The sequence below is a fragment of the Erythranthe guttata genome, chromosome 6 (genome assembly GCF_056151865.1).
Source record: "Erythranthe guttata isolate IM_541 chromosome 6, IM_541, whole genome shotgun sequence".
Classification (NCBI taxonomy): domain Eukaryota; kingdom Viridiplantae; phylum Streptophyta; class Magnoliopsida; order Lamiales; family Phrymaceae; genus Erythranthe; species Erythranthe guttata.
The window spans coordinates 12,565,061-12,588,969 of NC_142538.1; the positions used below are offsets into that span (position 1 = coordinate 12,565,061).

At 35.0% G+C, this 23,909-nt stretch overlaps 2 protein-coding genes and 1 pseudogene across 2 annotated transcripts; all 3 read left to right on the forward strand.

Annotated features, from left to right (window-relative positions):
* The first annotated feature begins 8,915 nt into the window (after positions 1 to 8,915).
* LOC105962583 (serpin-ZX) lies at positions 8,916 to 14,225 on the forward strand. The gene is made up of 2 exons (XM_012986896.2): positions 8,916 to 9,313; positions 13,140 to 14,225. The coding sequence occupies exons 1-2, from the start codon at positions 9,053 to 9,055 to the stop codon at positions 13,926 to 13,928; spliced, it is 1,050 nt and encodes a 349-aa protein (XP_012842350.2). The 5' UTR covers positions 8,916 to 9,052; the 3' UTR covers positions 13,929 to 14,225.
* A 612-nt stretch (positions 14,226 to 14,837) lies between these two features.
* Positions 14,838 to 16,518, forward strand: LOC148770180 (uncharacterized). The gene is made up of 2 exons (XM_088819869.1): positions 14,838 to 16,029; positions 16,266 to 16,518. The coding sequence occupies exons 1-2, from the start codon at positions 14,877 to 14,879 to the stop codon at positions 16,301 to 16,303; spliced, it is 1,191 nt and encodes a 396-aa protein (XP_088675995.1). The 5' UTR covers positions 14,838 to 14,876; the 3' UTR covers positions 16,304 to 16,518.
* Positions 16,519 to 20,046: 3,528 nt separating this feature from the next.
* On the forward strand, positions 20,047 to 22,540 carry LOC148770181 (serpin-ZX pseudogene; annotated as a pseudogene).
* The last annotated feature ends 1,369 nt before the right edge of the window (positions 22,541 to 23,909 follow it).

Below are 23,909 nucleotides of genomic sequence, written 5' to 3' on the forward strand. Positions count from 1 at the left end.
GGTGGCTGCCCTGACACTCGTCGTTCGACATCGGGCTATTGTGTTTTCCTCGGCAACAACCTCATCTCTTGGTCCTCCAAACGACAGGTCACTACTTCTCGATCGAGTGCGGAGGCCGAATATCGAGCTGTCGCTAATGCCGTCGCCGAAACGACTTGGTTACGCAACCTACTTTCTGAGTTGCTCTGCCCACTTTCGAAAGCCACTATTGTCTACTGTGACAACGTCAGTGCCGTCTACCTATCCAGCAATCCTATTCAACACTCTCGTACGAAACATGTGGAGATCGATATCCACTTTGTCCGAGACAAAGTTGCTTTGGGACACGTTCGAGTTCTTCACGTCCCATCCGCCTACCAGTTTGCCGATATCTTCACGAAAGGACTCCCTACTCAACTGTTCCAACAGTTTTTCTCCAGTCTCCACGTCCTCTCCTTTCCCGTTTCGACTGCGGGGGTGTATTAGCGTATATATTATATATATTACGTATATTATTATTATTCTTATTTATTATAGTTACCTTGTATAATAGGTTACCTTGTGTAGTAGGTTAGGGTTTCATACATGTACCTATATATATGATTAATATACGTGAGAGATATTATTCTCTCTTTTCCTCCAAATCTATTTCTCCTATACTTCTGTTCCTCGGGTTCTCTGATTTAGCTTCCACGATAAAAATTTAAAGAAACGACGCATAAATAAAAATAAGCACACCAATATATAAAATCCAACAAACAGAAAAGTACTCTCAAATTTCATAGGTATATCCTACATGTTTATACACGTGTACTTGACTTTCTTATCTTAGAATATTTCTGGGTAACTTACGTTTTTCAAATATCATCAAGTGGAGATATTACAATGACGGTGGAATCCAAGTATCCAACACAAGTGAGAAAATTTTAAGGTTTTGTTTGGAAATTATGTATCTTTTTCATCTTTTTTTTATTATTTAGTTTATATCTTTTTTCACCTTTTTGTTGTATTTAAAATGAAAAATTATTATTAAAAACTCATTAGATGTAAAATTCAACAGCCAGTTTTAAAGAAATGGACAATGTACTTTGTAAAACAAAGATAGAGGGTTTTACCCTTTTTTTTTAAGATGCGAATTTATTTGACAATTTGAAATTACACAGGGAGTTTTGTGCTATTAACTCGATCTTAAAATTGTTAATATTAAAAAGGATATGATCATATGTGTTAAGTTATATTTCTACACTTAATGTTAATTGTTAGGGAGCAAATTTACACCGGACTGCCTATTTTTATTGAAAAATCGGATTCCACTTAACAATGGACACGTGGATTCCTTAACCACTATAGTTAATCGTGCGAGTGCAGCACCCACCATAACAACTATATGGACACAGGTAACATTTTTCTTTAAATCATTTTAATTTCTTTTTTTTTTCCAAAAAAAACCCAAAACCCAAAACCTCGAAAAACCCGAAACCCAAAACCTCGAAAAACCCGAAACCCCAAAACCGAAAACCGAAACCCAAAAACCCAAAAAAACCCGAAACCCGAAACCCGAAAACCCAAAACCCCGAAAAACCTGAAACCCAAAACCCCGAAAAACCCGAAACCCCAAAAACCCGAAACCCCAAAACCCGGAACCCCGAAAAACTCAAAACCCCAAAAAACCCAAAACCCGAAACCCGAAAACCCGTCCGTTGAACATAAGGTTTTATATTATTATTATTATTATTATTATTATTATTATTATTATTATTATTATTATTATTATTATTATTATTATTATTATTATTATTATTATTATTATTATTATTATTATTATTATTATTATTATTATTATTATTATTATTATTATTATTATTATTATTATTATTATTATTATTATTATTATTATTATTATTATTATTATTATTATTATTATTATTATTATTATTATTATTATTATTATTATTATTATTATTATTATTATTATTATTATTATTATTATTATTATTATTATTATTATTATTATTATTATTATTATTATTATTATTATTATTATTATTATTATTATTATTATTATTATTATTATTATTATTATTATTATTATTATTATTATTATTATTATTATTATTATTATTATTATTATTATTATTATTATTATTATTATTATTATTTTGTTAGTAGCAACTTTAAATTTATAGTTTTTCTTCTTGAATTATACGCAATATTGTATATTACTATTATATATAAATTATCTAAATTAATATAAGTAGTTAATTCCACGTGTCACATGTTGAGTGGACATCCGATTAAGATCAATTAACGGATGGTCCGTTTTGAATTTATTCTCTAATTGTTAAGTGTATATTTCTATACTTAATCGTACCTTTTAATTGGAGCTTTTGGTGTGTTTTAATTTTAATTGGTGCTTGAAATGTTGATTTATTGTATTTTAGGTACAAATTGATGAATTGGATAAATAAGGGTCAAAACTGCAATTTTGGAAAAGATATGGGCGAAAAGTGAAAAAGTCAAAAATCTGAAGGAATATAGCCCGGGACGGCCGTCCTAGAATTACACATAAAACTGGAACGACCGTCTGAGAAACAGAACCGGTCTCTGGTTTTGAGACGGCCGTCCGAGTTTTAGTGCAAAATTCGGGATGGCCGTCCGAGATCACGTAAAGGCGCAGTAAAGGACTCCTAATTGCACAAGGAAACTACCTTCTTCTCCAAGTTTCCCACCCTATATAAGACCAATTCAAGCACACAATTAGGGGATCTATCTTTTTCTGCAGAATCGGAGAGCAAGAGAAGCAAGAGAACGGAGAATCGAAGACGAAGACTTGATGAATCTTCATCATAATTCCTCTTTTTTTTATCTATCTTTTCTAAATGTATGTATTTTTATATTTTTAATACGTTTTTCGTAGAGAACATGAGTAGCTAAGTTTTTGATCTAGGATTTTATTAGAACCCTATGTGGTGATTCAAACCTATTTTTCTAATATTGTGCAAGTTTAATTCTATGATTATTTCTTCTATTTGATCTTATTTAGTGCATGAACGTAGCTAATTTATGTCGCTATGTGTTATTATTAGAATTGAATCGACATATTGTTTTAATAATTAGAACAAGGATATGAGAGCCTTCGAGTAGTTTTCACCGGATGAGTGTGTCAATTGCATGTGGTGTCGTAGACATACACATATCACCTTAGGTAGCCGTTAACGAGACTTGTTATTTAATGTTTTATTCATAATTGGTTTGCATAGACATATAGTGAACCGTTTATGAATAACAGACTCATAATACACGCGACAGCGGGTTATGAGTAATTTAGTGTCTCGGGTTAATTATCAGGAATTGTAACTTGCATGATTGAGGTTAATTGGGTGTTGAATTATCGCATAGGGGGAAGATAAAATCCTAGATCCGTTTTTATTGATATATTCTCGTGTTTATTTTCTTTTATAATTAGTTTAATTTATTTAGTTGATTAGAATTGACAACCTTGCGTAGGCTGGATAAAAATCATAATTGTTAGAATTTGGTACTTAAGATTAGGTAATTTGAGTATTCCCTGTGGGATCGATATCCGACTCTCACGATTCCACTTTTACTACTTGTTTGCGATATGTGCACTTAGACATGGCCACGGGGCGGGTCGGGTCCGGGTCCGGGTCCAACTTTTAGGGGCAGGTAGGCGGGTCCGGGTCCGGGTCCGGGTCGGGTCCGGGTCCACCCATTTTTCAATTATTATTATTATTATTTTTTTTTACAAGAAAGAAAAAAAAAACTTATATTAAAACTTGAAAAAACATAAGATTAACTTTAAATTCAAAATTAAAAAAATAATTGAATTTAAACATTAAACAATTTTAGAAAAAAAATGAAAGATTAACACTTTGAGACATAAACTAAATAAAATGAAAGTTGTGAAGATTGAATTATGGGTATTTATAAGTGAAAGTAATAATTGAGAAATTTTTCAAAATTTCAAAATTCAAAAAATATCAAAATTGAATCTTTCTTTTAAATTAAATCATATTTTTTTATATTTTTGAAAATTAAATATACATGCATTTGTTATTAGTCGAGATTTTTTATATTAATAATAATCAACATGACAATTAATAATTTATAAAACATTTGTTATACAATTATTATAATCATTTTACAGTGTTATTTATATTTATATATTTATAGTTAGGATTATTATAACAAGGAATATATATATATATATATATATATATATATATATATATATATATATATATATATATATATATATATATATATATATATATATATATATATAACATAAACAAAAGATGTAAAATGATTACAATAAATAATGTTAAATAGATTATTAATTATCATATTCATTATTATTAAATAATTTTAATTAAATTATTAACAAATATAATATAATAAAAATAATAAAAAAAAAATTGAAAGGACTTGTGCTTAATTCATTTAAATCTTACGATCCGATTCTAATATTTGAATAAAATGTAAATGTAAAAAAAAATGATAAAATCATATGACCTACGATTTAATTCTTACGATTTTTACAAATTAAACCAATTATTAAAAGAGAAATCACATCATAATATTTTGATTGTACTCGTCATATATAGTTTTATTTTTAAAGTAAAGAAATTAATTAGAATGCGATATAATCTATTTTTGTTAAAATAAACATCATCTATATTTTTAAATAATTATCTTATGATAAAATAATCAATAATTTTAATAAGTTCTTGTCAACAATTGAGGTTAATCAATTTAAATTAATTGAAATGAGTTATAATTTAATTTTTTAAATAAACATCTTATTTTATTTTTCATTTAAATTTTTCACACTATCAATTTTAATAACATAAGTGAGTTTGTATTAAGTCAACGCGTTGGTTTATATACTGATTTGATTCAATACTTTATATTTTTCAATAGTGGAGATTATATTGATATAGTAATTAATAATAGATATTTTGAAGTATTGAACCGTGATTCTACATATATTTTGAAAAGTTTCTTATATTGCATTTGTTAATAATTTAATTAAAATTATTTAATAATAATTAATATGACATTAATAATTTATTTAACATATTTATCATTTTACACTAGCGTTTTATATTATATATATTTATTGTGTACATTTAATCAAATATGTTTGTTGCCCCAGTGGTTAGAGTTGTCCAAATTCGGCCCATTTACCCGAGTACGAATCCCCCTAACCCCAATTCTTGGACAAAAAAAACCTGAAATCCGAGTTGATCCGACGGGTCCTCGGGTCCGGGTCCTCGGGCCCCCCCGCCAGGTAGACCTATCGGGTCTCGGGTCCAAAATATCTGGACCCGAAACCGACCCGATACTTGGGCGGGTCCGGGTCAAACCCGGCCTGTGGCCATTTCTACGTGCACCCCTTCAGGTATGACTAAATTATGAAAAAAACACTTATGTTTGGATAATTACAATTACCCCAAGTATGAAACTTGTTAGGTATTTAGTCCAACAATATAATATTTTAATATAGGGTATTACAACCACCCTTCAGGTATGATTAAATTATGAAAAAAAACCCTCATATTTGGATAATTATAATTACCCCAAGTATGAAACTTGTTAGGTATTTAGCCCAACAATATGATATTTTAATATAGGGTATTACAACCACCCCTTCAGGTATGATCAAATTATGAAAAAAAAAACCCTCATGTTTGGATAATTACAATTACCCCAAGTATGAAACTTCTTACACGTCCACCCACCCTTGTCCTATCAAATTCAACATAATCTTCTAAATTTCGTGGAATGTTATCTATAATGTGTACACATTTTGTGCAAAAATGCATTTTTTGATGCACCACAATCTAATACATACAAGCAAAAAGATACATCTTATGGTCAATTCCTTTTCGCCAAACTCGTGACTCACTTGCTGTCCGAAGGTGGGCCGCTTGGCGGGCACAGTTTGTCCGCTGCCAACGGGTTTGGGTTGATCAGAGTCACCGCTTCAAGCCCACTTTCAGAGAAATTATCCATAATTCTTACAAGGCTGCTTCCAATCATGGGCGGGTCCTAGTAGGGGCTAGGAGGGGGCCGAGGGGCTCTAGCCCCCCCCAAGAATTTAGACATCTAGTGCCTATATATATATATATCAAATAAAAAAAATTGGTAATTCTCGCTTAAATAAGGTGGTGTTTGCAAATGATTAATTAAAAGCAAAAGTTAGTGATTGTGATTTAAGTTAGTTTTAAGTGCTTATTTCTAAAAGTTGGGGGTGTTTGCAAATATTTCGAAAAATGAACTAAAATTGAAAAAGCAGGGATAGAGATGCCTTTAAAAAATAGCTTAAAGCAGATTATTTTAAGAGAAGCAAAAACAAAAGTTGATTTTGCAAACACCTAAAAATAGATTATGAGCAAAAAAAACCGCATAATCGCTTTCAAAAAGCATTTGCAAACACCACCTAAATCGGCATACGAATTATTACTAATATATTTTAGTTTTCTAATTTTATTAAATTCTAAAGAGAAAATAGTTTCAAAAAAAAAAATCATTAAAATATGGATAAGTTTTACAATAGATGTATTCCCTTTTTATTACATCTTCTCTTCTGCACGCAAACATCTATTTACAGCAAACTAGAATGAAGAAAATTTTGAAGGTCTCGTTCTCTCCCTTATTATCTCTTAAATGATTGTATTTTTTGTAGATGAATATATTTTAATATTTACTTTAATCTAAAAAAATTAAGTTACATTTCTTTACCTATTCTAATTTTTTTTTTTTATTATCGGAAACTTAGCCCCCCACGTAAATGGCTCACGGTCCGGCCCTGCAGTTCCAATCATGTTGATTTTCAATCTAAGGTTAGTTCCTTTAACCCGTACGTTTGTTGTTTCTTTTGAGTTCATAAGCTTTTGAATTTTAGTTATCACATCATTTGCAATTTTAGATATGCAAATTTGTGGGGAGGAGTATTTATGTAATTAGGTGCAATGATAAACTTTACTAGTTGTTTTTCTTAGTAAATATACTGACAACAATTTGTATACTAATATTATCAGTGTTCTAAAAATTGGTTGAGGCGGCCGATTAATCGGTCTGCAAGGTGGAGGCGGTCTAAAATCTTTATGAGTTTAGTGTAAAGGTTTGAAAAATCGTTATTGATTGTGAAGCGGTCTGAGGGAGGTTGAGGCGGTCAAACTTTGGAGGCGGGTCAAACTTTGTTGGCATAAATCGGGAGAATACACTTTTGGTCCCTCATGGTTGGCCCGATTCCACTTTTGGTCCCTGTTGTTCAAAAGTGAACAAAGTTCACCTTCAAGGTTCAATTTTAAACATTTTTTGTTCCCGCCGTTACATGTCGGTTTACATGTAACGGAAAAGACTATTTTGGGGCCAAAATTGAAATTTTAAATCTTTTGGGGCAGGAAAATAATAGAAATTTAAAATATACTACTTATAATTAAAAGTGGAAAAGTGGATAAAAGAAATGTCAAGTCTGCAAGGGTAGAATTCACATTTTTTGGGATATTACATGAAATAAAAAAGATTCCGTAAAAAATCACGCCATAAGGGGGTCGTGTATGCATAAACAATGGTATTGCTAGTGCATTTGGATGTATTGAAAGAAAGTACTGGAAGTACTGGTAGTGGAACTTTATAATACGTTGTATTTGTTATAATTGTACTTATGTGTATGTAATTGCAGGAATTGATGTAAAAGAAGATAGCACCAAACTAGCAATATGTTGCAGGTGCTCACCGAGCGCTTTTCAAGGAACTATGGAAGGTGTAAAGAAGCTGATGAATTAACAATATAATGAAGAAATGAAGAAAAATCTCTTCTATCACTACATGGACATGCCTAAAATAAACCACAGCTTGCAGAGGATTGCGACTCTCATGCAAGCGTACAATGTAAAAGATCGGGTCTTCTGGTTAACAATACTATTGGTTAGCTCTACTCGTACTTTTACATTGAATACATCGTATTATATGTTTCGATGAATTCTTATCATTTGAACACTTCTTTTGCGATGAATTGAGTTTGTATTAAGAATATAAGCGTACCATAGTAATGAACAGCAAATACTTTCTAGTGTATTCAAAGATACTTTGTCAATACTAGACATGTGCTTCACATGTGTATTCACTGTACTTACTTGAGAAACAAAGCGTACTATATTTTGTGATGAATTGAGTTGTATCAATTTCATTGACACTTTAATGATAAATAATTGTGGGAGATGCATAAATTATGTTTGGGATGAGTATTTTAAGGTAAGTGAGCATTATTGTTGCGTTTGGAGTACAAGATACCATAAATATATTGAATTTCAAACATGATACTCATATGAATATACAAAATACTCATATAAGTGTATAATGCTGGTGCGTAAAACTAATATTTTCCTCAAATGTTACTATAATCTATGTTGATCGACTCCCACATTATCTCATTTCATTTTTAATAGCCTTAGAATGAAGAATTGTGTCTTAAAATGCAGTTATATGGATGTATTGGCCCCACAATAATATATACAATGTAACAATACAATATGAATGACAAACATTATACTTTATGAATGAACAAAGCGCACTACAAGAGGTCATATATTAGAAAATCCAAACATGACATTTTATTTTGACGGACCAAATTACTTTTCCGCCTTTACCAAGTGGAATATCATAAATGGAATATGAGCTTATATTAAAAATATAAGAGAGCATATGTATAAAGTTCAAACCACAGGGGTTAAGTGCAATTTACCGGTAATACAATTAGTGATAGTTCTTTTAAACATTGTATATTTCACACGACTTTTCTTCAGTGGGCTGTGTCCCAGTCATTCTTCTTTAATACTAAAAACAAAAGTTAATATATTTGCCTAAAGTCATTTTAAACACCAGATCAAATATTTCATCTCCATCATAATTCGTAATACACAGAGAATCCATACTAAACCAGACCGATGTTTCCTTCTCACTTGCAAAGCAACTCATCTCCACCGATTACAAGGACAAAAACGTCATTTTCTCGCCTTTGTCGATCCACATCTTGTTGGGCATGATTGCGGCCGGGTCGAAAGGCCCGACCCGAGATCAGATGCTGGGCTTTTTTAAGTCCAGTTCTATTGAAGAACTGAACTCGCTCTTGGCGCACCACGTGACCAAGGTGTTCGCCGACGGTGAGCCGCTTGGTGGGCCCTGTTTGTCCTTGGTCAACGGCGTTTGGGTTGACCAGAGTCTCAGCTTTAAGCCTCATTACAAAGAAATTATCCAAAATCGTTACAGGGCTGCTTCTTATCGTGTTGATTTTCTGACTAAGGTTAGTTTTTTTGTTCTTTTAGTTAGTCCAACGTATTTGTCTATGCCTCTTTTACAGGGATAAACTCAAGTTAACATCATCATTTGACATATCTCTCGAAAAGCGAAAATACTATACTATTCTTATATGCAATTTTCGGCTAAACTGCATTCAGCATTTCTGATCCTTCATTTATCATTTTCGCTGATTTTCTTTTTTTTAATAAACATGTTTGTTAAATTTATATATATATATATATATATATATATATATATATATATATATATATATATATATATATTTATTTATTTTTTTTTTAATTTTTTTATTTAAAAAAAATTACTATTTTTTAATTTTTTTTTATGTTTTATTTTCAAATCAATATGTTTATTGTACTGAAAATAACTACATGTAACTGCAGTAAACTATAATATTGTGTAGTTATGTTCTTTTTTTTTTCTCCATATTTTTCGTCGATGAATTATATACACACACGAATACTGTCTTATACAAACGAATTTAGAAATCCCAACAACAAAAAATTACAAATTTCAATATTTATATTATAAATCATCTCACAACCAATAAAATAAAAATCGAAAATACACAAATATATGGATATGTAACTACATGTTACTATAGTAATGTATAGTAATGTACAGTAATGTATACAGTATGTTGAACAAAGCAGATGTAAGTTCAACAAAATATTTTGACACCTTCAAGGAAAGGATCAATGGCTTTCATTAAGTTGCAGTTGCAAAATCAAAACAAAAAAAATATTTTCGTGCAAATCAAAGAAAATTAAAGAAACATTAAAACACTTAAAAAACAACAAACACTACGAGATCGAGAGATAGAGACAGAGAGAGAGAGGCCATAACTGCGAATTTTAGATCAAACCGTCAATGACTCCTCACCCCAAACGCCTCCTAACAAAACCCTTGCCGCCGCTAACCACCCATGATTCCGAGCTCATAAGTGCAAAAAAATATAGAAATAATTATGAATGAAAAATTTACATCAAAATATAGATCCCAACGAGAGGAATTCAACGGTGGGTAGCCCGTCAAATTCCGACTGGCGAAAAACAAACTACACCTTTGGTAAGACAAACGTCGTCGAAATATGCCGACTAAAAAAATTGCAGAAATAGATCCAGTACTCCAACTGAATGAAATAACCACCAGAAGAAAGAGCTCGACGAGAGGAATCCAACGATAGTTGAACCATCGAATTTCGACCACCGGAGAGAGACTTATGACTCCGGGAAGCAATATCACCGGTTAGAGACATTGGGAGGACGAGATTTGGATCTGGGAATTGAGAGAGGAAGATAGAGACCGATATGGGTTGGCTAGGGTTTAAAAATGATTTAAAAGGGTATTCTGAATATTTCAGGGTGGGCTAGGGGGGGTATGTCAAATTATTATCAAAATAGAGGGGGTTTGCACTAGGGTGTAAACAACATGGTAGTTAGTTATATATACTTTCGAAATGAAGGGGTCTCTATAATAACCCCTTTATGGTTTATATACATTTGGGTTAATTGTATATTGCCACATGTACTTTGCCCGTTTTTCCACTTTGTCCCCTAAACTAAAACAATTCGTACGGACACACCCAAACCCACTTGTTTGACGTACATAACCACCTATGGTGAATATTCAGACGAATCTTTTCATTTACCGGCGCACGCGCGATGTGCATGCTTAATGTAAGAGTTTTTTGGTCTTTTCAACTCAAATAATTTGTGGGCCCTATTTTTTTCTCTTCTTCACCTTCTCTCTCTTTCTCTCTCGCACACGCACACACATACAGACATTCCCACATCATCATCTTCTCCTTCTCTTTTTTTTTTGCGCTTTTCTCAAGAATGAATCTTTTCGTAAAAAGCTTCGTGTTTGAGGCTTTGTGAATGCGGCCATGGGAAATTCGTCCGGATGATGTGAAATAACGACTGAATTTGATGGATTGGCGGATGAAGAAAGAAACCATTTTGGGATTTTGTTGGTGTTTTTGGAGATGGGTAAAAATAGTGCTTGTTTTTGGGATTTTGTTGGTAAAAAGATTTGGGATTTTGGAGATGGGCAAAGTGTAGAAATTTCTTATTTTTATAATTTTTCATACAGTATTGTCCAAATGACAAAAAAGATGCTTGTCGATGGAAAAGTGGACAAACCCAACAAGAGTGAAAAGGATACTCACTAGGATTTTGATTTGTTTGTATTCGGGAAGGTGGACAAACCCAATGAAATTAATTGAAATTAAGTTTGGCTTTTCTTTGAATTAATTTAGGGGGAGAAACTCCCATGGAAGAGGACCCAAAGCTTTATTTTAGTTCTTTTCGAATTTTGACAAGTTTTAAATTGAGTTCAACGAGTCTTTGGAACTTTCAATTTCTTCCCATATGATTTTCAGGTGAAAAGACGAAAAAACCCATGTACTTTGTCATGTGCTTTGCGCGTGTGCCCAAATTTGTGAAGATTCGCCAAAATATTCCCTCTGGATGGTTAAGTGAGTCAAAATAACGGGTTTGGGTGTGCCTGTGCGAATTTTTTTAGTTAATGTGGCAAAGTGGAAAAACGGGGTAAAGTCCAGGTGGCAAAATGCTATTAAACCTATATATTTCATGCATGGTTTGTTTGGATTTCATGCATTTTTTCTTGATGGTCTTGATTACAAGAAGAATATCTCATGGGTTTTTATCTTTTCCCGCTCTAGCTATTTGCTTCGTCTCTTGAAATGGGTTTTGTAGTTCCTTTCAATATTTTGTTTGGATTTTGAGTTTTCTGCGTTTTTATATTATTGGAGATATTAATATTAAATAATACATTTCACTAATAGCTTAAGCTTTTGGTTGAGATGGTCATTCAACATATATATACACAAAATTGAGGGGTAAAAATGTCCGAAAAAGTGAAACATTGAAAAAATCGTATAAATGAGAAACCCAATATGCCACATCATCATCCACTAATAGATTGTAAAATGTAAACAACATGACAACTTTGTTACATTTTGTAGTTGAAGGGTATTTTGTACGACCACGTAGTTTAGGGGTATAAATCTAATATAGATGGGATACAATTGTATCCGACATGGGTATTCAGTTTTACGTTAACAACTATATATAGAGACTATTCAATAAACAAAAACTCCCTCTTTGTATTGACGTCATTCGTGTAGACCACGTCGCTGAAGCAAAATGAAAACAACGGCACAAATATTTTCTCCATAGAGGCCCAAAAAAACTTGATCACTTGTTGCTCTCTTACTGTTGTTCTCTTATTTATACTCGTGTGTATGTGTGCTTAGTGGGTAGTTGTTTAATCAAATCTACGGTTCAAATCGGTCTGGTGTAAACAACCAGGTGTAGCATCTAATTCCCCACAAAAATTACGGAAGAAGAAAAATCCTTTCTATGTACACATCAGACTTCTCCAAATTTTTTAAGGCAATATAATCGAGCTGGATTCTAACACACTTATTTTAAGAAAATAATTCAACTTTTAAATGGACCAATTAACTATGCGTAAACTCCCTTCGTGTCGTAGAAAATCTGCACCAAATCTCAGTTAGGAAAATAAATTGAATGCTTTAATTAATCTCTTGAAATTAACCGTGTTAATTATTAACAAAAAATGAGATTTGGTGCAAGAAAAATGAAAACATATAGAGTTCTACGCAATAAAACGAAATTAGGCGAATTGGGTGCATGTTTCTCTTAACACCATGGGGAACTTTAATGAAAACATATAGAGTTTTACGTATAGCTTTTCAAAGTTTACGTGTGTTGCAGTTTTATTTTAATTATTGTATTTTCTTATGTTGATGATTTTTGAAGGCTGATGAGGTAATAGAAGAAGTGAATAAATGGGCTGAGAACGAAACAAATGGCCTCATCGAAGAAATACTGCCACCTGATTCAGTTGATGAAGACACTAGGCTTATCCTCGCTAATGCAGTGTATTTTAAAGGAATGTGGGAGGAAAAATTTGACGCGTCAGTGACTAAAGACGATGAATTTTTCCTCTTAAACGGAAGCTCAATTAAAGTACCTTTCATGACAAGTTGGGAGAGGCAATATATCCGTTATTTTGAGGGTTTCAAGGTTTTGAGGCTGCCGTATAGACAAGGTGACGATAAACGCAAATTCTCAATGTATATATTTCTTCCAGATGCAAAAGATGGACTGCCATCCTTGATAGAAAAAGCCGGCTCCGAATCTGGATTCATCGAGAAACACCTCCCTCTTTGGGAAGTCAAAGTTGGTGATTTCCGAATTCCAAAATTTAAGATAGAATTCGAATTTCAAGCAGTAGAAGTTCTGAAGGAGCTCGGAATGGTGCTTCCCTTTTTGGGCGGTGATCTCACTGAAATGGTGTACCCAGCTACAACTACCCAGACGGAGAATTTGTTCATCTCTGCAATTTTCCACAAGGCGTTCATTGAAGTGAACGAGGAAGGCACGGAAGCTGCAGCGGTTTCGGTCGGTGTAGTTTCACTTCAGTGTTTGACAATTGAGACGAAATATGATTTTGTGGCTGACCATCCTTTCATGTTTGTTATAAGAGAAGATGTGAGTGGGATGGTTCTCTTCATTGGGCAGCTACTTGAACCCTCCACTACTTAATTATCGGTACATGTTAATTTTATGACCTCTTTTGGTTTTGTGGTTGAGATTGATAAAAACATTGAGTGATTAATAAATTGTCGTGGATATGATTGTGTAATATAATATGTGTGTTATGTATGTGTACGTTTTTTTTTTTTGAGTGATTGAGTAATAACTGGACGGAGAATCCTCTGTCTTGTATGGATGATGTAAGAAGTTTAGCTGTGAAAATGTCGGAAACACGCTTCTCATTCTGTTGGTTTTAGTTTTTAAATACTATTCATTTGCCCAATTTTGGTTGGAATAATTTCTTTAGGACAAACTCCATGTAATTCTACTACATTTAATTGGACTAACATTTAATTGTAAGCACAAGTCGTAGCAATGGTTGCTTGCTGCAGAGAGTTAACTGAAACAACTAAATCTTGTCCATAAGATAAGAATTAGCCACATAAGAAGAAATAGAATTCAAAAATAAAATTAATACAAACTTACGTACATGGTAGCTCTGTAAACATTACTTTGTTCTGTTCCTCGGGTTCTCTGATTTAGCTTCCACGAAAAATTTAAAGAAACGACGCATAAATAAAAATAAGCTGACCAATATCAAAAGTCCAGCAAACAGAAAAGTACTCTAAAATTCTATAGATATATTATCCTACCTATTTATATTAGCGTATCTTTATATATATTACGTATCTTTATTATATATATTACGTATACCTATTATTATTCTTATTTATTAGGTTACCTTGTGTATTAGGTTTCCTTGTATATTAGGTTACCTTGTGTAGTAGGTTAGGGTTTCCTACATGTAACTATATATATGAGTAATATACGTAAGAGATATTATTCTCTCTTTTCTCCAAATATATTTTTCCTATATGGTATCAGACACTAGGTTAACCTAGCCGTTTTTTTTTTCTCTTTTTTTTCTGCATAGCCGTGCCCTACCTCTTCTTCTCCATGGCCGGCGAATCTTCATCTTCTTCTCCCTCCACCGCCCCTCTCAATCCTTTTCACCTTGCTCATGCCATCTCTAATATCAAATCCCTTATCCCCGTTACTCTAGATCTAAAAAATCCTAATTATCAAAAGTGGAGCCACTTTTTCACGATTACCGTCGGTCGTTTCTGCCTCTCCGATCTTCTCCATGGCAAACCCCGACCGGATTCGATTTCCACCGACGAATGGCAGCGAGCCGACTGTCTCCTCCAATCTTGGATCTACGGCACCATCTCCGACGATCTATCCAGCATGGTTCTCTCAAAAACCTCCAACGCCAGTGATCTATGGAACGCCATCTCTTCTCTCTTCACCGATAACAAAGACTATCGAGCCATTCAACTTGAAGAAAAATTCAAGTCCCTCAAGAAAGGCGCTCTCTCCATTCACGATTACTGTCAAATAATCAAGACCACGGCGGACAGCTTGGCCGATGTCGGAAATCCAATCTCCGACAAACAACTCGTTCTACAAACCCTACACGGCCTTCCAAAAAATTACGGGACCGTCGCCAATCTCATCTCCTTTCAAAATCCCCTCCCCACCTTTCTACAGACTCGTTCGCTCCTTCAGATGGAAGAAACAAGAATTTCTGAACCGGAGCAGACCGCTGCTGTTTTCTACGCCTCCAACGCGAACTGTCCATCCAACAGTTGCAACAGTTCCTGCAACAGTTCCCGCGGAGGTAGTTCTTCGCGCTATCAGCGCGGGGGTGGCCGATCCAACCGTCGCGGAGGTCGCAACACTAACCGTCACCCCATGCAGCACTACGGCTATCATAGTGCTCATGGCGCATCTCAACTTTGGCGCGCACCTTACCGACAACAGTCAATTCTGGGATCCGCTCAAAATACATCGGGCCACCCAGCGGCCCAAGCCTACTTTACTGGGCCACCTGAACCCTACACCGGTCACTCGGCTCCTACTCAGGCTCATCCGCAGCAGCAACCGTGCCACAACTCCAGCAGTTCCATCAACAGTTGCAACAGTTCCTGCAACAGTGCCAGCGTGGCGGATCTCGCAAACCGTTTGAATACAGTGACACTTCAGCAGCCTACCGAGTCACAGTGGTTCATGGACAGCGGGGCGACCTCTCATATGGCACCACACTCAGGTAATTTCAATTTTGTTTTTAATCCTAGCAGTAAATTCCCCAAACATGTCGTCGTCGGTAATGGTTCCACCCTCCCCATAACCCACATAGGCCACACAATTCTTCCCACCACTCCTTTTCGCCTCACAAATGTCTATGTCACACCCAATATCGTCAAACACCTTATATCTGTTAGAAAGTTCACCCGTGATAACTCATGTTCGGTTGAATTTGATCCATTTGGTTTTTCTGTGAAGGATCTTCGGAGTCGAGTCGAGATTTTCAGGTGCAATAGCTCCGGTGACCTATATCCGTTTAGCGTCCCTCCCCCCACCTCACCTCCTGCTGCTTTCCTCACTGTCTCAACACCTTCGTCTCGCACTCTTTGGCATCGGCGTCTAGGCCATCCCGGCAAACACGTCATGTCTCGTTTATTTTCTAGCACTTTTCTTTCTCATAATAAAGACCCTAGGGAGTCTCTTTGTAATGCCTGTCAATTAGGCAAGCATTTTCGTCTACCATTTTTTTCTCAAAAATCTACTACTGTTGCTCCATTTAAAATTATTCATGCTGATTTATGGACTTCTCCTGTTTCTAGTTTTACGGGTTTCAAATATTATCTTGTGTTAGTTGATGATTTTACCCATTATATATGGACTTTTCCCCTTCGAAATAAATCTGATGTTTTTACAACCTTTGTCAATTTTCATACACTTCTCAAAACTCAATTCCAACATCCCCTGAAAGCCTTACAAAGTGATAATGGTCGTGAATTCAAAAATGCGGATTTTCAAAACTACTTCACTAAACACGGCATCCTAAATCGTTTTTCGTGTCCCCACACCTCCCCTCAAAACGGACACGCAGAACGGATGATCCGCACTATAACTAACATGATTCGATCCCTCATCTTTCAAGCCCATCTTCCTCCTACTTATTGGGTCGAAGCCCTTCATATGGCCACACACCTACTCAATATCTTACCTACCAAAACCACACAAAACCGGACTCCTCACGAAGCCCTTTACCTCATCAAACCTACATACTCTCATCTTCGAGTATTCGGCTGTCTCTGTTATCCCAACCTCACCGCAACCACACCACATAAACTCGCCCCCCGTTCTACTCCTTGTGTCTATCTCGGTCACCCTTCCTCTCACAAAGGCTATCGTTGCCTTGATAGGTCCACTGGCCGAATCATAATTTCTCGTCATGTTATCTTCGACGAAACTAACTTTCCTTTTGCTGAGTCCACTCCCCCCAAAAACACACTTCCCCCTTCTGCCTTGGACGAAAACACACCATCCTTGTTCCTCCTCCCTCAGACTTCGTCTAACTGTTGCAACAGTTCCTCCAACTGTTCCAACAGTCCGTCCAACAGTCCCATAACACAGCCAACACCTATTTCTCCTGCAGCACCACCTGTCGACCACAACCAGCTCACAACCCCTTCTCCTACTCCCCCACCTCCCCCACCTCCCCTTGCTCATCCTATGGTGACTCGCAGTAAAGCGGGCATCCCCAAACCCAAAGTCCCTTTCTCACTCGTTGCATCCTCTACCTCTCCCATTCCCACCAACTATCGCCAAGCTCTTCTTGACCAAAACTGGCGAAACGCCATGATTGAGGAATATACTGCTTTAATTAAAAACAATACTTGGAATGTTGTGCCCCGCCCCCCGTCTACTAATGTTATTTCTGGTAAGTGGATATATAAACAGAAACTCAAGTCTGATGGCTCCCTCGAGCGATACAAAGCACGGTGGGTTGTTCGTGGGTTTCACCAGCAGGCTGGCATCGACTTTGACGAGACTTTCAGCCCAGTTGTCAAACCAGCCACTGTTCGAACAGTTCTCAGTATTGCTCTCTCGCGATCATGGCCAATCCACCAGCTTGACGTGAAAAATGCCTTCCTACATGGCAATCTCTCTGAAACTGTCTACTGCGAGCAACCTCCCGGCTTCGTCGATCCATCTCGCCCCACTCACGTGTGTCGTCTCAACAAAGCACTCTACGGTCTCAAGCAGGCACCACGTGCTTGGTACAAGCGTTTTGCATCTCACATTACTACCATGGGGTTCAGAGAATGCAAGTCCGACACTTCACTCTTTGTGTACTGTCGCAACAGTTCACGCGACTGTCGCAGCAGTTCACGCGACTGTCGCAACAGTTCATGCGCCTACCTTCTGTTGTATGTCGATGACATTGTACTTACGGCCTCCACACCTGAATTGCTCCGCTCCATCATCGCTGCACTTAATCAAGAGTTCGCAATGAAGGATCTTGGCGATCTTCACTACTTTCTCGGCATCTCAGTCACTCGCTCGTCGAATGGCCTATTTCTCTCTCAACGCAAGTACGCCGACGAGATCCTAGAGCGTGCACACATGGCTTCATGCAACCCTTGTCTTACGCCGGCTGACACAAAGAGAAAGTTGTCCTCGACCACTGGACCCCCCGTTGCTGACCATACTCTTTATCGCAGCCTTGCCGGTGCACTGCAATACCTCACGTTTACTCGTCCTGACATCTGCTATGCTGTGCAACAAATATGTCTATTCATGCATGATCCGAGGGAACCTCATATGGCTGCTCTTAAGCGTATTCTTCGCTACATTCGTGGGACTCTCGATCACGGCCTTCAGCTCTCCCCCAATCCGGACCTCTCCCTTATCGCTTACTCCGACGCCGATTGGGGTGGATGCCCTGACACTCGTCGTTCGACATCGGGATATTGTGTTTTCCTCGGCAACAACCTCATTTCTTGGTCATCCAAACGACAGGTCACTACCTCTCGATCGAGTGCGGAGGCCGAATACCGAGCTGTCGCAAATGCCGTCGCCGAAACGACTTGGTTACGCAACCTACTTTCTGAGTTGCTCTGCCCACTTTCGAAAGCCACGATTGTCTATTGTGACAACGTCAGTGCCGTCTACCTATCGAGCAATCCTATTCAACACTCTCGTACGAAACTTGTGGAGATCGATATCCATTTTGTCCGAGACAAAGTTGCTTTGGGGCACGTTCGAGTCCTTCATGTCCCATCCGCCTACCAGTTTGCCGATATCTTCACGAAAGGACTCCCTACTCAACTGTTCCAACAGTTTGTCTCCAGTCTCCACGTCCTCTCCTTTCCCGTTTCGACTGCGGGGGTGTATTAACGTATCTTTATATATATTACGTATCTTTATTATATATATTACGTATACCTATTATTATTCTTATTTATTAGGTTACCTTGTGTATTAGGTTTCCTTGTATATTAGGTTACCTTGTGTAGTAGGTTAGGGTTTCCTACATGTAACTATATATATGAGTAATATACGTAAGAGATATTATTCTCTCTTTTCTCCAAATATATTTTTCCTATAATTTATACACGTGTACTTAACTTTCTTGTCTTAGATTTATGGGCAACTTACATTTTTCAAATATCTTCAAGTGGAGATATTACAATGATGGTGGAATCCAACACAAGTGAGAAAAGTTTAGGGTTTTGTTTGGAAATTACGTATCTTTTTCGCCTTTTTTTTAATTATTTAATTTATATAATTTTTCACTTTTTTTTTGTTTAAAATTATTAGTTATTATTAAAAACTCATTAGATGTAAAATTAAACAGCCAATTTTAAAGAATTGGACAATGTACTTTAATGTGTAAAACACAACATAGGGAATTTTCTCCTAATTTTTTTAAGATATGAATTTATTTGACAATTTGAAATTACACATGGAGTTTTGTGCTATTAACTTGATCTTAAAATTATTAATATTAAAAAGGATATGATCATATGATCTTTTAATATAAGTTAAATTACAACCACCCCTTGAGGTATGGTCAAATTACCAAAAAAAATCCCTCATGTTTGGATAATTACAACTACCCCAACTATAAATCTTCTTACACATCCTGTGGTGTCAAATTCAACATAATCTTCTAGACTCCGTGGAATGTTATCTAATTTGTACTCATTTTGTGTAAAAATGAAGTTTTCTGATGCACCACAATCTGATATATACAAGCAAAAAGACACATCTTATGGTCAATTCCTTCTCGTCAAAGCTCGTGACTCACGTGTTGTCCGACGGTGGGCCACTTGGCGGGCCCAGTTTCTCCACTGCCAACGGCGTTTGGGTTGATCAGAGTCTCCGTTTCAAGCCCACTTTCAGAGAAATTAACCCGTACGTTTGTTGTTTCTTTTGAGTTCAGGCTTTTGAATTTTAGTTTTCACATCATATGCAATTTTAGATATGCAAATCTCATTCGGTTACATGTTGTGGGGAGGGGTATTTATGTAATTAGGTGTAATTTCAGTGTGTATACAAATATTATCGGTGTTCTAAAAATCAGTCCAGGCGGCCGATTAATTTGTCTCCGAAGTGGAGGCGGTCTAAAACCTTTATAATTTTAGTGTAAAAGTTTGAAAAATCGTTATTGGTGTGAGGCGGTCTGAGGGAGGTTGAGGCGGTCATTCTTTGGAGGCGGATAAAACTTTGTTCACATAAATTGGGAGAATTACACTTTGTTCACCTCCAAAGTTCAATTTTAAACATTTTTGGTCCTCATGCTTACATATCCGTTTACAAGTAATGGAAAACACTATTTTAGGGACAAAATTGAAATTTTAAATTTTTTTGGGGCTGGTAAATAATTAGAAATTGAAATATACTACTTAGAATTAATTTTTTAATAACAGTAAGCATAGATGAAATTTTTTAGTTAATTTCTTTTTTTATTATGGAAAATTTAATTATAAGTATTAACTAGTATAATTGAAAATATTATTAAGCATAATTAAAAATAATTTGTTTAGTGAATTTTTTTTATTATTAAAAGGTTAATTATAAGTAGTAAATTATAATAAATTAATTATAATTAAAAATAAATTGTTTAATTAATTTATTTTTTATTATTAAAAATTTAATTATAAGTAGTATAATTAAAAATATGCTTTTAGTTAATTTTTTTTTTATTATTAAAAATTTAATAATAAGTAGTATAACTATAATAATATTAAGTATAATTAAAACTAATATTTTTAGTTAATTTCCTTTTTTATTATTAAAACTTTAATTATAAGTAGTATATTTTAAATTTCTAATTATTTACAGCCCCAAAAAAATTAAAATTTCAATTTTGGCCCCAAAATAGTGTTTTCCGTTACTTGCTAGTGGCATATAACGGCGGGAACCAAAAGTGGTCAAAATTGAACCTTGGAAGTTGGAGGTGAACTTTGTTCACTTTGGAACAACATAGACCAAAATTGAAATCGGGCCAAACATGAGGAATCAAAAGTGCAATTCTCCCGCATAAATCGGTCAAAAATCTATTTTTTTTTAATGAAAAAAGTTGGGTTTTTAATACAAAAAAAAAGAAGTTTATACTTTGTTTTATTATATTAATGTTAATTTTTATTTATATAGGACCTAATGATTTATGCTTGCATTGTTAATTTTGGATGCACAAGAATTTCGTTTTGTTTTTACTTTATAAGGATTTTTATTATATTATGATCTTATTATGTGATTATGTGATATAAATGATGGGGATAAAATATGTTTAAATGTGTTTTGAGTATTTACAAATAATACCTAAAATTATGTTACATTAAATTTAAAAATCCGATTAATCGCCGATTAATCGTGAGGCGGTGCCTAACCGACTCTGATCGGATTTCCGCCTTTTACAACCTTGTTGATTATTACATATTTTTTACCTTGATGATTTTCTAATTAGGCTGAGGAAGTGAGGAAAGAGGTGAATGCATGGGCTGAAAAGGAAAAAACATATGGCCTCATCAAAGAAATAGTACTCACATCCGGTTCAGTCGATTCTACGACGAGGCTTATCTTAGCCAATGCAATTTATTTCAAAGGAGTTTGGCAGGAAAAATTTGATGCATCAACAACTAGAGACCGCGATTTTTTCCTCTTAAACGGAAGCTCTACTCAAGCAACCTTCGTGACGAGCTGGAAGAGGCAATACATTCGTGACTTTGACGGTTTTAAATTTCTGAAGCTACCATATAAACAAGGTGACGATCGCGAGCGGAAATTCTCAATGTATTTATTTTTCCCAGATGCCAAAGATGGACTTCCAGCTTTGATGGAAAAAAATTCAGCTCTGAATCTCGATTCATCGAAAACCACATCTCACAAACTCTAGTGGAAGTTGGCGAAAATAGGTTTCGATATTGAGGCTTCGGAAGTTCTCAAGGGACTTGGAGTGGGGCTTCCTTTTCGTATGGGTGGTCCGACGGAGTTGGTGGACTCGGTTATTCGATGGGAAGCTTCTATATGTTTCTAGAATTTTCCACAAGTCGTTCATCGAAGTGAACGAGGGAGGCCATCCTTTTCTAGAGGAAGAGAAGAGAGTTGATTTTGTGGCTGACCATCCTTTTCTGTTTGCTGTGAGAGAAGATATTAGCGGCGCGGTTCTCGTCATTGATCAGCTACTTAATCGGCCGCTGGCTAATTTCTTCAAAAACAAAATGTTCATTGCTTTTTTTATGTCAGTATTTTTTCTTAAATAGTTTTTTTTTCCCTTCAATTTCTACCGACTAATCATTCACATTTACAACTAGTTTTTTTTTCCCCTTGTATCATTCTGTAATTGGATTGTCTGAAGACCGAATTAGGAACTCTTAGTAGTAATTTTCGTATTGATACCTGTTGAGGTGCAAATGTCCCACATTGATTTAATATGGGAAAGATCACTCCTTTATAAGGAGGGGATAACATCTTTATTGATATGAGACCTTTTGGGGAAACCCAAGAGCAAAACCAAATGAGCCAACCCAATTTGAACAATAGCATATCAATGTAGAATTTGTGCTAGCAGAGCTTTGAAAAATATTCTATTATATTGAATCTTTCTAACCAATGGTAGCAGAGCTTTGTGAAGGATCTGTCCCAAGCGGGGGTAGCACAGCTTTTTGAAGGATTCAACATTCGATACTGTGATTAATGCTTTAAAAAACAAATAGCTTGAATTGGGAATCAATCGGGACAAGTCATTTGGTGAGATTATGTAACACCCCACATTTTCATAAGCATATTATAGGGATTTATTGAATAAATTATGGTTTAGTTTATGCACATTTCTATACATACATTACCTTTCATTAATTAATTAGTAAATGCTATGCACCTTAATTTCTTACATGCATTATATGAGATTATGATGAATATAATGCATTATATGAGATTATGATGAATATACATTCATGGATTAATTAGTAATGTCAATGCATTCTAAGTGCACGGTTAAGTGATTTTTATAAATTATGATATTTATGAATTAGGTGTACTTGTTTGATTAAAGGATTTAATAACTTCGATTTCGTAATTAATTTATTCTTATGATTCTGTGACTCTACTCCTATGAATTATGTGAATTATAGTGTTTATAATAATTTCATGTTTGTGTTTATTAGATTCTATAATTTGATTTCTTTCGAATTAAATGATTAATTAAGGTAATATGATTAAATGAATAATATGGTTTAGTTCATGAATTTTATTATGTGAATGAATATAAATGTTTTTGCTAGTGATAACATTAAGAAGATATTTTATATAATAATGAAATAATAATTAAATTATTTTATGTAATTGTATATACACGTGTCTTATGAATATGCTTAGTATGTGGTTATGTGTATGTGGTGTGATGTGCATGAGTGTTCCAAATGTGTGTGTGTTTATGCTGCCATGTGTTTATATGTAGGAATAGATTAGTGTCTTTCATTAATTGCCATTAGCACCCCTGATTTTCCTAAATTGCATATGAGCCCCTCAACTTCCCTATAAATAGCACACTTCCTTTCCAAAATTTCAGCATACAAAGCCCCTCCATCTTCTCTTTTCCTTCGGCAGCCCACACACCTCCCCCTTCTCTTC